This window comes from Glossina fuscipes, unplaced genomic scaffold (genome assembly GCF_014805625.2).
Source record: "Glossina fuscipes isolate IAEA_lab_2018 unplaced genomic scaffold, Yale_Gfus_2 115, whole genome shotgun sequence".
Classification (NCBI taxonomy): domain Eukaryota; kingdom Metazoa; phylum Arthropoda; class Insecta; order Diptera; family Glossinidae; genus Glossina; species Glossina fuscipes.
Genome location: NW_023998458.1, coordinates 717,179 through 734,814, shown reverse-complemented (window position 1 = coordinate 734,814; position 17,636 = coordinate 717,179). Strand labels below are relative to the sequence as shown.

Below are 17,636 nucleotides of genomic sequence, written 5' to 3'. Positions count from 1 at the left end.
ATATTTCAAAGCTCAACACCCGGTATTTTATGCTTAAGGATTAATTATAAAATCGATAATGCCGAAGGTTACTTTCATATGTTCAGATCGGCCAACATTCGATTCTTTAATAATATGGCATATATTATCAAGACATCAGAAGAAATTGCCGGTAAGTACGAGTTAAATTGAATTTATTTCATGCTTCGATTTCTTGTATAATCCCATGAAGTGTTAATAAATTTCTCAAACATTTCTGACACCTTAAAATACGCATCGCTTATAATATACTCAATAATCATGAGTAATGGAATCGCTTGATCTCATTTTTCTTTCGTTAAAATATTGGTTACGATCTTTGGCTAGGTTGACCAAGTTAACTAAAATTTGTGCAGTCATATGAGATATACAGGTCCTATTTTAACAATGGCTAAGTAATATTAAGTTTAAGAAATAACCTTAAAGTTACTTCTTAGTGAGAATGCTATAATCAATCCTGAAATTATAACCCGATGAAAAAAAAAAATCACGTAGCCCGAGAATAGAAAAGAGACCACGAATTGCTCTGCTTCTCAAAATATATATGGAGAAATGGACGAAAGCCAAGAGAAAGTGGTTTATGCTTGGACCGGAAATTTATTATAATTTGCAGATTTGGATAAAAGCTGCTCGAACATAAAATAAAATCACAAAAATGACAGAATTAAGAAAAAAAAAAAAATTACGAAATGCCTAAGCTGAACATTCAGCATTTTCGACCAAGTGTGTGCTTGAAGTTAAATAATAAAATATCAAGGTTCAGGTGTGTAACGTCTGCGTATGTGGTGTGCGAATATATCAAACCAAACACTTAGTGTCTTTACGGGTGCATATTGAACGTCTCTTAAACACAAATAATTAAAATGTCATTATTTTCAATAATTTTCACAGTTTGCTTCAAATCAACTAAAAAATATAAAAATTTCATAGCGAATTTTGTGAAGCCCGAACACAATCACCTACAAGTCCATTCAAAAAGGAAAAATTATAAAATTGTAATTTTTTACACAATACGAGCTATATACGATACATACACAGAGGCAGGAATCTTCGCTCGATATATTATCACCCTACACAAACAAATTAGCTACGGATGTTAAAAAATTAAACTTGAAGCTGAACAAAAACTCTTTCTAATGTTGTTCCCTGTCTACGTTTTGTTTCTAGAATCTTTTCATTCGATAGTGGAAATGTTCCGCATTTCTTTAGAAACGGCCGGATATATGGATGTGAAGTTTAGTACCGGTGGTGTTTTGCCAAGGCGTAAAAGTAAAATTCCTTTGCTAGAAGTACCTAAGGTAACAACCTGGATGCTGGAGAGTTGATAGAACGTATTAATCATTATTGTTATCATTTTAGGGAATGCCACGTAATCTTTCTGAATCTCAATTAGTACAAATTAGCTCGAAGGCATTCTCCAATGTGGCCGGTCAATTTTCTAAATTGGGTCATTCCTTAAATCCGCATAAGAATAAGAAACCATCCCATGAAGTCGTTAAAATACAAACACGAATCGATAAATGCGTAGAGGCTACCGAGAAACCTGTATTTATGCTGGGTAAAGCATTAAATTCAACAAGTGGTTCGGATTCTGAAGAAAATGATAGCAGTCTCTATGAGCCGGAATTGGATTCGGACACAGAATTAGTTATAAGTGCGGCCGAAAAGGCCAATTTTAACGAAGAGAATAACTTTTTGCCTTCGGTTGGAATTGTTATGGGTAAAGCGTCTGGGGAAAATCAAGTGTCCGAGCCATCTTCTGGTGATATCGGTCCATTAATGGATAAAGATAGTGGTGTCAAACACGTTGAGGATGTTCTATCATTATCAATTTCTTCTGTAGCGACTCATGTTACATTACCTACGGGTCTGTTGGAAAATGCTGCTCCCATTCGACCTATAACACCGAATCCTCAAATATGTATACAAGATGATACGGGTAATATAGAGAATTTTATCTCTAGCAGTAATGCCAACGCAGACCACAGTTCTAACGAACATTCAAGGTCGGTATTTCACTTGTGATACGTAAATATGTGTTTTGGCTGTCAACATAGCGCATATAGTGGAGAATTTCATTCTCATTTTATGAGCGCTGTTTCATTGTCAAATGTATCCGTTAGGCTCGTCTTCCTTTTTTCTTTTCTTTTTTTTCGTTTATCATCATGTAATTTATTCTTGTCGTCACAAAATAAATACGTTGAATACGATGCATCACGATTCATAATTTTTTTACATGTAATAATAATTTTATCTTTATTTAATTTTATCAATTATTTTTATAATTCATTTAAGCTTTACATTGTCCCAAAAAAATTCCTGTAAACATTTCATTATATAATAAATATAATTTATGAATGAATTAATAAACTTTTCTAAAAACAAATTCATGCTAAAAACAATTTACAAAAATTTATTTAAAAAAAAAAATTTCAAAAATCAGATCATCATCACCTAAAGATTTAAGATTAACTATGGAAGCGGGTAAATTGCGTCAATTGAAATCGATGACTAGTCCTTTAACAAAAATTGCCAAAGGTGTACAAAATATTGGCATGAATTTGGATCCAAGAAAAATCGCGTCAAAGGTATTTAAGATTTATTCTTCATTATCCTCATTTAATATTAATATATATATACTAATGTAATGTTTATTATGCATCATCGCAGGGTAATGTTTTATCGCCTACGTCTTCTTCGGCGGAATCTTCACCACCCGAACGCCATCAGGGTAATAAAATGCAACTGGAAGAAATGTGGAGAGAGCACAAATGTAACACTAAACTAATTGCTTTGTAAATCTTAATATAACTCGGAAACCAAAAATACTCAAATACTAAAAGTACTTTATATTTATCTTATAGTCTTATAAGCTTTAAAATTTGCTTGAGAATTTAATCGCTGCACGGTCACATATATATTTTGTACGTTACAAGTTAGTTAAAGAGAAAAAGTAAATCCTTTGTGCTGTTTGCGGCCACAGGAAAATTTTGCACTCTATACACACAAATTAATCAATTATGCAAATTCGATAAGGAAGAGTTCGCCAATACATATAATTAAGGTTCTATTCAGATGTGTACGCTGAGATTCGCGACGTTTATTAAGTGTAAGAATAGACCTCTTTATCCAAATGTGATAGTCAAATGTGATGCGCAAGTTAGCAGAAGTGAGTCGTAGGAAATTCACGTCAAGGCGGGTATAAGTTTTCTTGTATTTAATTGGGCCAGATGGTCGATGGAAGTCATGGTCACCCTTTGCTAAGTATTTGACATAATTCCCAAGCTAATGTTTTATGAATGATGGCAATTTCGACATCTAAGCACTATTATTTAATTTTTTGCAGTTGTGCGAGTTTTAAGAAAAAAAGTTGAAAAAACGGGTGACCACTGGTCGTTTCGTAACTCGAAGCTGAAACTATTAACTAAGGAGTTTTATGCGAATTTTTGATTTTTTATTCAATCTCTTGAGGCCATAAGAATTGCCTGAATAGATTTTAGCACGAAGAATGGACTGAACGGTGGCCCATTCTACTGTAGTGGTTTGAAATCACTTAAGAACTTTTACGCGACATTTCAGTTTTCCATTTAAATTTTCCGCGAAAACTGTAAGACTATTTGCCGGACGAACGGACACACGTAACTAAATCGACTTAAAATGCGCTTATAATTCATAGAATCTCTTTAGGTCTTATAGAAGGAAAAGGAAATACAGCAAGGATGAGTATAAGAAATCAGAAATTCTTGGGGGCACCCGTCTTGAAGGCGTTATCCCCGAAAATCAATTATATTTTTCGCTCATAATGTCGATGACAAGCTACTACAGCTTTGAGGTATTGAGTATTTTTCTATTGGCAGTTTATCCAGAAATAAAGTTTGTTTTTATTGCTGCAGTTAGTGATTTGCAAGCTTTATAAAAAATATAAATTAATACAAAAATATTTAAATGTTTATTAATAAAAATGCAAGTTTAGGGAATTTTTTTCAAATAATATTAAATCTATTCGAAGAAGATATATATATATATATATACATACATGCATTGCAAAAGAAGAATTTAAGAGTGTTTTCTAAACGAAAAAAAAAAAAAAACAAATTATTAATATTTTAAATATCATTTTAAATAAAGAGTATTTTATTTTAATAATGATTGTTTAAAATAATAGTTAAGATATTCTAATTTTCAAAGGGCTGATGTGAACACTCGGAAGAAAAAACTGTACATACATGAAAACAAATCTTGACTATCTACTATTATTTTTCCTTCTTCAGCGTTAAATACGTAATGAAAACAATCCACAGTAAATATTTTTTACAAATTCCTGCTATCAGTTTTCTTATTTTTGACAGTTCTTCGGATTTTTTAAAATTCTTTTTTAGCTATTAGTCGATGTGTGTGTTATTGAGCAGACATACCCCCTTCGTCGAACTTCCCTTTCATTTTTTTTTTCTTTTGAGATTAATCTAAATTTTTTAAACAGCAGAGATTAGAGCGAGGGACACATTGCCAGATCATCTTCTAATATTATAGACAAAATGAAAACAGATACACTTCTTGCTTTTTTGGTCAAATTTTCTGGAATTTTTTCCAAAATTTTTTTCGATTTTTTTAAATTGATTGTGCGATGTTTTTAAAGGAATTGTACGCGCTCTCGTTATAAAATGGGCTTACAAATAAAACATTATTAGATTTACAGATGATTATCGGATCTTGTTAGTAATATCGGGAATAAATAATCAGCCTAACAGGGGAGAAGAGATGCCTTTAGCTAGTTTCTCAAATATATTTTTGATTGAGTAAAATGAATGTATGTATGTATAGGTTTAGTAGGTTTTAGAATAATTAACATTAAAAACATCGGCTAATAACACCATTAATGCTGAACATAACTCCAAAAGAGTTGAAATTCAGTCAATGTACTCAATTAAAATTTGTTAATTTACTTATAGCTAAAGTTAAATAGAACTTTCACTCGGACGAACGGTATATATATATATATACATAGATATACGTTAATCAACGAATTATATAGAAATTGTTAATTGTAAAAAATAAAAAAAAAGTTACTGTTTATTTGGTGTTTGTACCCATAATAGATGAGCAAATATATTACACAACAAATAAAACCAATCCAATATCCTAATGATGTTATTATTGCAAATTTGAATAAGCATAATATATAAAGTATTCTTATATTGAAATACCATCGCAGCATGAGGCAAAAAAGGAAAAGAAGATGGGTAAGACCTCGGTGAACCTAAGATGGAACACTTAGTAACATATTTGTAAAAAAAATCTCGATGAAGAATGTAAAATGTATGAGTGTACTTATAATCTTCGTTTGCATAATTAGCGCATGCGACAAAAAATTCTCTTAATCGCAAAAAAAAAAAATAAAAGTAACAGTAAAAGGCGAAAACAAAAATATAGCAAAGACATATTGTAGAATATTTTATTGCATGAGCAACAGACTTTGAAGCAAAAGCAAAAGAAAGGCAATCAAAAACAGAAGCATAACTATGCATGTATCCTTAATGGGTGATTGATATTTACTCACAGCAAAGAAACGTTTCTATTTGGACGAAGGCGAAGAACAATAGTTTATATAAAGAATATAAGATCGTTTGAATAGCTAGTTTATGGCGTAGTAGTATTAACTCAAGGCCTGCGAATAATTGATTTCTAATAAACGCATGTTTTAAAGCGTAGCTTTTCGGTGCAAAAACAATGTAGTGAAATTTAAACAAAATTATGCAAGTATATTATAGGCTTTTAAAAAAAACACGAGCGCATGTTGTGCTGTCTAGTCGCGGCAAAGAAGTTCTGCTGTTCAGACGATAATTAGGGATAAATTGAATAAGTTTAGAAAACAATTTATATACCAAATATAGAAACGATGTAAAAGTGCTAAAATTAGTTAAGCGGAAAAAGAAAATGTTATAGTGATTAGAAAATTTTCGAGATAAAACAAGTTTTGATAGCGATGACATAAATTGCTCTCTTTTATGAGCAATGTTCCTTTGCATAAGTAGTGCACGAGGCAAAAAATTCTCTTATTCACAATAAAAGACTATCGCGAAATCAAAGTAGCCGTTAGAGGCGAATTAAAAATATAGCAAAGACATATTGTAGAATATTTTGATGCATGAGAGATTTACGTTACATATCAAGGGCAGACATTGAAACAAACGCAATGCAAAGACAAGCAAAAACAAAAGCAAAGCTATGCATGCATCCTCAAGGCATTTTAGTTGCTTGTGTCTTCAATAAACAGATGGCATAAACGGTTGTTTCCAATTGCATGCACTTGCATGTATTGTGCCGCTTTGAGAATAAGCGTATATTCGTTCTCAATCATTCAACAGGCCCTTGTAAAAAAGCCTCTTCGATGCGAGATTAATGTGTATATTCATTCGTACTCAATAATTTCCGTATACAAATTCAATATAATTGAGAAAATACAAATTCCATACAAAAGAGTTTTTAATTCGAACAATCACTTGAGTACACACGGGAACGCACATTCATAACTAATTAAATACTAAAAAAAAACATTTAAGTTTTTATATATTTATTTATATATTATTATTATTATATTTATTTATATATTCAGTCGATGAGATTTCAGTTTTCGAATATCTGTAACGGGATCTTTTTGCAGCTGACGCTTCCTTTCTTCTATAATAAAATCCATCATTTCAGTTTGATGATCCCTCATTCGCTTCATGGCATCATCACAATCCGCTTGTACGTCATTCAACTCCGTTTGCATTACTTTGTGTCCATGGCTCATGTGACTACTCACCTTATTAGCTTGTTGCAAGAGCCTTTTTAGTTCATTGGAAATTTAAAATATGTATATAAAAATATGTATATGTATATTAAGCTCTTTGAAATACTTGATCGCTAAAGAAATTTACTCATTTACACGGCCTGCGCCGATGTTTATATGTAAACATAAATTAAGTTTTTTTGTTTTTTTATTATTTTTTTATTTTTTAGAAAAACTGTATATAAAATAAGCGAAATAAAGTGAAACACTATGAAGACTCTTAAGGCTTTTTTCTCTAATATCATTAATCAGTGAATTTCAGATGAAAGGATAACTCTGATGAGTGTTTTTATAATACATACGGCCTAAATGAAAATGAGAATAAAGCCAAGTTTTCTGCCGATCAACGTCAATATTAGCCTTAATCGAACCATCTTGTAAGGATTAAGCTATTTTAAAGCAGATATCTTAGCGATGTTGCAAATATGAAAATGAAATGAAAATAATATAATTGTTTTCTTTCATATTAGTTTGTTATGTTAAATTTATTAATCTCTTGTATCCAACAAATTGTCATAAATCTCTTCTATACCGGAAATCTGGTGAAGCTTGGCAAGAAACTTTTCATAGCCCGCGTGCTCCTCTGAAGGCAACTCCACATATTTCTAAATATAACAAATGAATAAACAATAAGCAAAAAAATATGGACAATTGAATGTACCACAGGCGTATAGATGTGTTCCATATTTTCGATGATATAGTTTTTTGTTTCAATCGATTTCCGCAAGGAAAGCAACTCTTCAGGTCTGCAAATAAACTAATAGAAACATGGAAGTTCAGTATTCTCAGCATTCGAAGATTTCGCTTCTAAACGCCTTACATTAACAAGCCCTGCAGCGGCATCAGAGACTTCAACTTCTGCTCCACATTCGATGGCATCTTCTGTCGATAACTCCTCAATATTTTTTGATGAAACTAAATGCTCCTTACTGACGGTTGCTTCTATAAGACCATACTCTTCAAACAAGTTATTCGTATCTATCATAGCGCTGGGAATAGTTTTGAAAGTAACCATTTTACAATCAGGAACAAATTAAGTTTTATCACTTACCCGGACTTTCTTAATATTGGAGCAATCTCCTGTTTCAGACCTGAATAATTGTCGGTGTAAATAATCAAAACGATGAAAACTTTTTACTTAAAACGCACATCGAGGCGGTATCTCTTTAGTTCCGTTTTGTTTTTGTACAGATACAAATTCGTATTTATAGCTTTTGTTATCTATAAAGGCAGTTCAAAACATCTTTCTTCTCTTGCCTTCAAGAGATATAAATATAAAAAACATAAAAAAGAAAATGAAATCTTTGCTTATTGAGGAGTTGAAAAGGCGTTCGATTTCCTCCAACTGCAGATGAATCAATCAATAAATAAATCAATACGTCAATAATTATTTTACATATTCTAACTGACCCTGTCGACAATGAGCTATTTAACAGATGTGTCCCTTAGTTTTACCGACGGCTTTGCATTTTAGCAGATGTGTCCCTTTGTTCAGTCTGTTAAATTGCTATTTGGGCATTTAACCATTTAACAGAGTTGCAATTTTGTGACTTTTTTTTTATTCATTACAAGCAACTCTGTGCTTTGCCTTTTAACAGGGAATTTGGCGAGAGCTTTGTTTAAAAATTATGGCGGTCTAATTTTAATTTGTGAAATTAAATAAGTTTAGTTAGCGTATTTTCCACAACACTATACATACATCTAGACGGAAGGGAGAAGAATCGGAAACAATCAGGAAAACATTAAAAAGAATAACAATTTCTTTTATATATATATTTTTATATTAGTTTGGGGAAAAAGAAATCCATTATTTTTATATGAACTTCAGGACTTTATTTAACATGCTTCGGATTGTCCGATTTGGGTCAAATATGCACCGTTTTGTTGTATGATTTGTTGCCATTTTAAAGGTAACTTCAAAATGCCTCTCTCACAGAAGTCCTGGTCTCTATTTGCAAAAAACTCTAGTAGTCGATTTTCACAATCCTCCCTAGATTCCAATTTTTTATCATTAAAGAAATTTTGCAATGCAAGAAAAAGATGACAATCGCTTGGTGCCAAGTCCGGACGCATTAAAACTTCCCAACCAAGCTCCCGAAGTTGCTGGCGAGTCACTGTAGATGTGTGTGGCCTAGCGTTGTCCTGGTGGAACACGACACCTCTCCTGTTGGCCAATTCTGGCCGTTTCTGGTCAATCGCTATCTTCAAACGGTCCAGTTGTTGACAGTAGAGATCAGAATTTAGCGTTTGGCCATATGGAAGCAACTCATAATAAATAATCCCCTTCCAGTCCCATCAAATGCATAGCAAAACCTTCCTGGCCGTTAGTCCTGGTTTGACCACCGTTTGAGGTGCTTCATGTTTTTTTCTGTTAATTGGTGTGGCACCCAAACATCGAGCTTCTTTTTGAATCCAGCTCTGTGTAAATGGTTTAAAACTGTTTTATGGTCGATTTTTAGCTCCTGGGCGATGTTACGACTGCTAACATGCCGGTCAACTTCGATCATTTTTCCGATTTTATCGACATTTTCGACGACCGGCCTACCTGTGCGAGGTGCATCTTTAACATCAAAAATTCCTGAACGGAATCTACGAAACCAAAATTGCACATAATTGGCTGTTACAGTATCGGAACCATAAACACCATTCACAATTTTAGCCGCCTGGCTTGCATTTTCGCCTTTGTCAAAGAAAAACTGTAAAATGTACCGAATTTTCTCTTTGTTCACTTCCATTTTTAACACGCCGTAACTCACAACTGAATGCACCAAACAAAAAACAGCAAAAGAATTTTTTTACTGCGAAATGTCACCTTTTCAACGAGCATAAATCTGAAATTGTTTGATTGATACTTTACGAGAAATCTATCAGTGCAGCCATCTACCGAAAAAATAATGGATTTCTTTTTCCCCAAACTAATATATAACAAAGAAAATAAGTACTGGCATGTGTACTTTTAATTATTTGCAATTTCATTTGTTACCAAGGAGTCCCATCTGCGAAGTTTAGCCTTAATAACGAGCGGTTGCTTTCCGGTCGGAATTTGAGAAGAAATTAAACAAAAATGAAAAAAAATTTATATCTGGAGTACGAGCACATTTGAGAAATCGCACATTAACATATAACTAAAGGAATGTGTTACAGTGTTTTGGATATGTTTAATTTTTCGTTACTAAACAAGACGGACGCCCGGGTTTGTTTGCAAGTGTGTTTTGATCAGGTGGTTGCATACATCGTGAAGACATGAAAGAGAAATAAAGTTGTGAATGCTTATATATTTTCTCTTAGAGAGTAAACGGTGCATTGCATTTTAGTCGTAATAAGGAAGAGTTGCCTTTCACATGGAAATTGGGGAGAAATTAATCAAATTAAAAAGAAAGCCTTCTTTATGGTAGCATAGTAGATATAAAAATGTTGTAATAATGACAATTTGTAATGATAGTGTGGACTGCAAAATGAACGAAGAGAAAAAAAGGAGTGGAGTGTACATATATTCTATTAGTGAGAAGGCCATGCAGACGCTGATATCAATGAAATTGTATATTAGTTTTAACAACGAATGACTGACTATTTAAATGAAAATCAATGAGCAGTTGAGTGTGAGTTAGGTGGGGGATGTAAAAGTATAACGGAGCCGCGAAAATAGTTAAGGGAAGAATTTTTAGAGACATGGGCATGGCGCTTTAATAACGGATCAAGGAAATTATAATTGTTCAGCGTTCGTGAGGACTTGAAGCGTTGATGCGTTGACGTAACCGAAATTGACAAAGAATTAGGCAAATTGAAGAAACAATTTATATGGAAAAAATTGCAATTTTACTTTGGAAAAGGAGGGTGTCATAGCCTTTTCGAATTGTAGGACTGGCAACAGGTTTTTCTTAGCTATGCAAGGAAAGTGGTTTTCGAACGCGTGCAATGTTCTGCGAGTTCTTTCCTTTGCTTTTTTCTTATTTAATGATTTTCTTATTATACTATTTTATATTACATTGTATAAATTACATACAGGTAGTTTGAATAAATTTGATTGTATGAAAAAACAGTGCGGGTTGTAGTCAATAGGTTTAGGGAAAAGAAAGCTCTTTTGCGCTTAAGTAAAAGTCATTTTCTCTCATTTTCATTAGACGCTTACTTATCTCCTACTTGTTATCTTTGTGAGGGTTACTTCGCATTTTTAAGATTTTTCCCGCAAGGAATAGCAATTTAAAATGTTACATATAATCAATTATTATTGTTATTTATTTTGCCGGTAGCCTCCGGTAGTAGTGCTTTTAAACTTTAGTCTTTAGATGTTTTTTCTCTGTCGAAATTAATTAAGGATAATTTAAGGATAATGCGTGAAAATATTGAAAAGATAATGAAGAGAAATGCAAGCATAGTAATGCTTATATATATAAATAACCTAGTTGAAGTATTGGACTTACAAAGGATTTTTAATTGATATTCTCGAGGGAATAGTTCTTGAGGACGTAGGCTGTTTGTTGAAAGAGTGTCCAATTCAAATGCATAAGAGAAATAGCAAACATGTGCATGCCTACGTATCTTCTTCAATACTAAACGGTTCTTCTAATGAAATTAGAGTGGAGTATCCAAATGCTGCTTCTAATTTGGGACCTACGTACGAATGGAATAAATCTCAAGAGGAAAATGATATTTTTAGAAAAGTGTTTTTTCGTGCTCGGCGCAATAACAGGTCATTCCTTGCAATTCAATATAATCTAAATTGTTTTTCTGTAAGCACAATAACGTGCTAAAAATATTAGGAACTTGATGATTTTTTGTAAGTAAACCTGTTAGGGGTTGCAATTATGAAGTTTTTTAAGAATTGCCGTTTTAAAATTTCTTCTCATATCCATCACACACAAGCGTCATATTGCTTCCTAGTTTGGTGTGACGAGAATTTTAACTTTGTGTCAAGATATCAAATTTTAATTTTTTTTAAACCATACCGGCATGCGCTTTATGTTTTTGTACTGAATTATGATTAATGATTTATAATTATAATGATTAATTACCTTAACGGAATCCAGAAAGATGACACGTAAGGAATATAATTTAAATTTATTTTATTAATGCATTTATTAAGGGATTGAAACTCATATTTTTAAGCCGTATTTCAATATCGCCGTCATCGAAAAGGGAACATTTTTTTTCGTGATATTGTGAAAAAGTCTTTAGCTCTCATATTCCTTTATAAATTAGTTCGGCTGCCACGGTCGGCATTCTTTCCAATCTTATCTTAGTAAGAAAATTTTCCTTAGATGGGTTAAATTACATGCCTTTGGTATTTGTAAGATAATTTATACTATTCATTTGTACATTCATATTGTAATTGATACTGAAGAAAAAACTCTTAATTGATACCTTAATGTCTCGGTTTTATCTACAAAATGAAAAAAAAAACCCTTAAGGATTTAACTCAAAACGATTCTCGTGCGTTTGGCAAACTATACAAGTATTTCGGTGTGACGTGTAAAAGTGTAAGTACGTGCGCGGTTAGACTAGGGATCCGATCGTATAAAGTGTGAATTAATAATTAACTAAATAGATTAACGCTAAGCAATGCCGGATAAAACAGCGTTTAATGACTAACGAGTGTAGCCACGATTTCAGCGAAATTAAGTCAGCGACCACAGCGATTTTTTTAATTTATTTTACTTTACAATATCATTTTATTTCATTTTACAATATAATTCCTTTAATTTCATTGTATTATATTCTTATATATATTGATAATAGAGATTACGGCGAAATATCGGCGTCCTTCTTTGTAGCTCTTTGTAAATGGTTAGGAGACCGTTTTTTCCCGTTTTGAAAGTCAAGACGAAATATTATATAAATGGGTTCAAATCAAACTGTTGCTCATAGCATTCTTACGAGAAACAAGTCTGAGGAACTTCTTTATTAACCTTCGAATACAAAGGAAAACTTATTTACAACGTTCTTTACAAGATTTGCTTTATGAGGAATTTTGAGAAATTTTCTTTCCATTTCAACAGAGACGCGTTCTCAATAGTTTCTTTGTAAGCAAGATACCAGAAAGAAAGTCTTTCCTAATGAGATATGTAATTTGCGCCAGTTATCAGAATGAAATTTCAAATTCAGCAGAATTTACATACGCCTTAAGCCCTTAGAGCCTCCGCTAGGAACATTGCAGCAGTCTGTGGAAATTCCGTTGAGCAAAAATATTGATACATTAAAATAGATTGTATTAAGTAGTGGTCTCGTGTAAGTCATCCGCCCTGCGTAGAATAAGGATATTCTGAATGCAGCCGTAACCTCTTCTAGACAGCACAAAGACGAGGAGAAGGACAGAGCCAATCTTGTTCACATCCTAATATGAATATCAATGACTCTGCATAGTCTGAATTAAATACAAGCTTTTGATATCTTTTGTTTTCGAAGGGAGGTAAAACAAAAATTTTGTTCGCATTAAGTAAATATTTTTGATAAGAACATCCTGATGCATATATCGTTCGCTAAATCGTCGTCTACAAAATGTAGACGTTTTCAAAACAGAGGAGACCTTTTTGATACAACTTTGTGACAAAAGATTTTTAAGGAGAAAAGCCAGAAAGTCTTTGGCTTGAACAAGACTACAATTCAATCGAAAAGATAATTGTATCGTTCTCCAAAGTGAGAATATTGAAAAATCTGTAGAAACTTTTTCCCGCCTAAGAAAAAAATAAAAAAGTGGGGAGAACGGGTTAGAGGTTGTTTTCAACTCAGGCAACGCAATGCGTAGATAGTCCAAGTGCGGTAAAATCGCACGATTTCTCGTCACCGTTTAAGGGCTTTAAAATCACTAACATTATACTTTAAGGCCGATTCTAACAAAGTCTTCAGCTTTTTAAAGGTGCGATAACTCGATTACTGATTAACACTGTCTGACGGGCTGATTCGTAGATATCGCTTCCCTCTTTAAGGAGTTTTGAAAAGCAGTCTTCCTTAATTTTTCGCCGTTCAAGAAGCGAGATAAATATGTTGAGTAATAAGATATCGAAATTATTTCACGGATGTATTAATGGAAAGTTTCCTTAATAATTCTTTTTGCCTAAAGTCGTGCTGTTTGAGAGTTAGTTTACTATTGCACTTATGTAAGTGAACTTAAGAGATAATTGAATTTATATCCACTTTACTAAAACTAGAAGGCAAATATTAAAGGAAAAAGATTACATATAATTAAATTTTTTTCTGGTTTTTCAAATCACGTGATATCTGATCAGATTTCATTTTGAAATTCAAGACGCAATTAAATCACGAAAAATGAACAAACACCCATTACACTACAGAAAAAAGAAGAAGAAAATGAAGCCAGCAACAGGAAGAATATTGAAGAAAAAAAAAAAAAAAAAAAAAAAATCGCAAAAAATTACGATTGTATAGCTAGTGAGATGAAGTCATATGAAATTTTGCTCCCCTTTTGCGGTTTTGTATGCTGTCGCATTAAATATTTGTTAACCGTACATAATGTACGTAATGTTGCTAATGGCAAAGGGAGCACGTTTGACCTTTGTCATCGATATGTGCTGGCTATTGCTAATATTGTAGTCATGTTCTCAACGTTGTTTCTGCGGCCTTTTAGGGGTCATTTGATTAGCTAGGAGGGTAGGTTAAGTTATACAGTTGAAAATTTATCCACTTATTTATAAACAGTTATTTGCGCACTCATGCCAGTTACGCTTTTATAATTGAATTTTATTGAAATTCGTGGAGAATGACAATCGGTGTTCAATTGCATGCAATGCTTAGCTTGTCTTCTTGTTTGTTTGAATCGTCAACCTGGTTCAGTTATATATATGTAGATTTGTTCATTCATACATATATATCAACATAAGTATTTAAATATAAGTATATATATATATATATATATATATATATATCTTCATATAGGCAAAGTGATTATAAACCATTATTGTTATTATTATTATTATTGTCCTTGCAGATGATGGCATTACGAAACTCCTACTCGACACTAGCACTGACCATAATTCAATTAGAGTTTTGTAAAATTCCTTTAAATTGCCTTATGTCCGTCCGTCCAGAGACAATTTGGCAATTTATTTATTTTAAACCATATGCAATTTTCTATTAAATTTACTCAACTGTTATCTATTTTCTACATGCATCGGTACATATATATATATCTGCACATATATGTATATAATTTTATAGTTTATGTATAATAAATCTACTTTACATATGTATAGAGATTAGCATGTGTTTGTATTATATATGAAAATTAGTTTTCCTGAAGAGAAAATCTTAGTGGTTAGTTTTGATTATATATTCAACCTTATCTAAGGTTATCACGTAACATTACTTGACCATTGTTTTTGGTGTTATACGGTTGAGATTTGAAATTTTTTGAAAATTTAATGCGCATCATTAAACATTGTGGATCTTTCGGATAATTTATTAAGAGTGATTTTTTTTTCTTTTTGTTGCTATTTTTCCAAATTGTCATAAATAAAATTAATTTGTCAGAGTCAAAGTATATGGCAGAGATTTTGATAGTCAATCGATGTTGTAAATTAAGAATGAAAGTAAGAAATGAAGAAAGAAAGAAAGAAAGAAGGGAAGATGAATTAAAAGAAAATTTCTTGAGAGAGAAACGCGGTGAATAAGGTGCTTTAAGCAAACAACTAAATACATTTAAACACTAAAGGCATCATATAAGTAATAATATAAAGACCATATGTGCGTGTGCTTTGAAAATTTTCTCAAAATTTTCTTTAGATGTATTCAAGGAAAGCAAAGAGAAAAGCAAAGAGAAAAGCAAACAAAAAAGAGACAGGCCACCAATTGCTTAAGAAGTAGATCAACAGAAAAAAAAAAAAAATGTCGCATTCTGTTTAAAGTACTGAAGTCCTGAATTAGTGTTTGAAATAAGAATTTGAATACTTTTAAAAATATGAAAAATTTCAAATTAATTTGAAGTTCGTTTAAAATTCTTATAACTAACTATATTGACTAAGAGAGAAACCGAAAGTGTAAGGCTACTATTGTCCCTCATTTCACTTCATATACATTTCTTTATAGTGGTAGTAAAGAGAAAAGCTTCTTATAGCTTTGCACTAAATATGTTTCGTCTCTAAACTTTTCTTCACAATCACAATTAGTTCCTTTGCAAAATGAAAATTACCATCAAAAATGAAGTTTAATGCATGTATGTTCAGCTAACATACATTGCGCTCTCTTGTATTCTAATGGAAACTATTAAGAACAGTGCTGCTAAAAAGTATTCAGACAAACTTTAGAATAACATCATTCTTTCTTGGAAAAAAGTTGTCATGTTCAGACGACGTCTGCTGCTAAACATCTGCCATCGTTCCACATGATCCTACGGAAACTTCATCCGTTGGCCCAAATTTAGCTGTAAAGCTAAGATCGCCTTAAGGTTACATATAAAACTTTATCCACATAACCGTATTGAAGCTTCAGCTCTCAGGCTAAGTTTATATACAACTAGACCGATAGGAAAATACCTTTGTGGAAAAGTCTTCCCTACCGAAAAAAGCAAAAAGTTTTTTTTTTGTCGATGGATGATGATACACACAGTTTAGTTTTTATTCAAATCTGAATTCATTCAACTCCTGAAGAGAAGAAGACTCGAATACTTGTAAGATCACTAAGTTAGATAAAAAACATGATCCATGATACTACACCAGCTCTCATGTCAAGCTTAATTACGCGATAGTTATATTTTTTCTAAAACTTCTACGTGATAAAGTTTTCCGTGCCGAAAAAAGTAGAAATTTCTTCGCTGTCGACAGGTTATGATAAAGTTTAATTTTCATTGAATTCTGAACTTATTCCACTGCTAAGGAGAAGAATATCACTGCTCTAAGATTACTTGAGTTGAGAGACAATGGGGAGATAATTAAAATTTTACTAAAACTTGTTTGTGGCAAGGTCGTCCAGGCTGATAGAAAAACATCTTTATGGCAAAGTCTTCCGTATTGGAAAAGCCGAACAGTTTTTTGTTGTCGACGGATGATGATAGAGTTTAATTTGCATTTAAACGCTGAATGCAGGAAGACTACCATTAATTAAGGCTACAAATCGTTTGATTCTCAAAAGCTATACTCGCATTTTCTACTTCCGATACCGGGACTTTCAATACAAATCTGTTCTTCGATCGCAACTTAGAAAACTTATATAAATCTTGCTCAATTCGGTATTTATTTCCTGAGTGAACAACTACTTTTGCGAAACACTGTCAATTCAAAAATAAAATTCTTGTTAAGACTTAAAGCTTAAGTATCTTACTTATCCAACTACATATATATATAAATATTAAGATAAAAAATAACCTAAATAAAAAAATCACTCACTTATAGCCATCTAAACCCAGAACGAAGATGAGCGCTGTTATGCAAACAATCAAAATGGAAAACAATGTCGGATATCAGAGCTATTTGTTCTGATGTTAGCTAAGAGCGCTTTGCTTACGATCATCTTGAGATGGTTGCGCTAAATTGAATTGATTTTCGTGCACAAAGGAGGATACTTAGATGGTGGATGTAATTATTGATCTCTTGTCTCTTCATATTAATAAGATGTGTGGTACGGTATGTTTATGTTAAGCGTAACGCAAAATAATCGACCAGCTACCATCTTATCGGCAGATGAAATTGCTTTTGTTTTCTTTCCTCCTTGTCCGTATGATTGTTTTTAGTTGATCGTTAGTTCTTTTTAGCTGTGAGGCAACCAGGAATTAATGCAAAAATTGTGAAACACGGGATTGAAATTCCTTAGCAATGCGGTATTTGCACTATCGCAAACA

At 32.4% G+C, this 17,636-nt stretch overlaps 1 protein-coding gene across 1 annotated transcript in view; it reads left to right on the top strand.

The window, feature by feature from the left end:
* Positions 1-3,615, top strand: part of LOC119640121 (phosphatidylinositide phosphatase SAC2) — a 13,617-nt gene extending 10,002 nt beyond the window's left edge. The window contains 5 exon segments of the mRNA XM_038037956.1: positions 1-151; positions 1,186-1,316; positions 1,378-2,024; positions 2,462-2,606; positions 2,689-3,615. The exon segment at positions 1-151 is cut by the window's left edge and continues 107 nt beyond it. Coding sequence (XP_037893884.1) covers positions 1-151; positions 1,186-1,316; positions 1,378-2,024; positions 2,462-2,606; positions 2,689-2,817 — 1,203 coding nt within the window. The 3' untranslated portion in view covers positions 2,818-3,615.
* Positions 3,616-17,636: the final 14,021 nt, after the last annotated feature.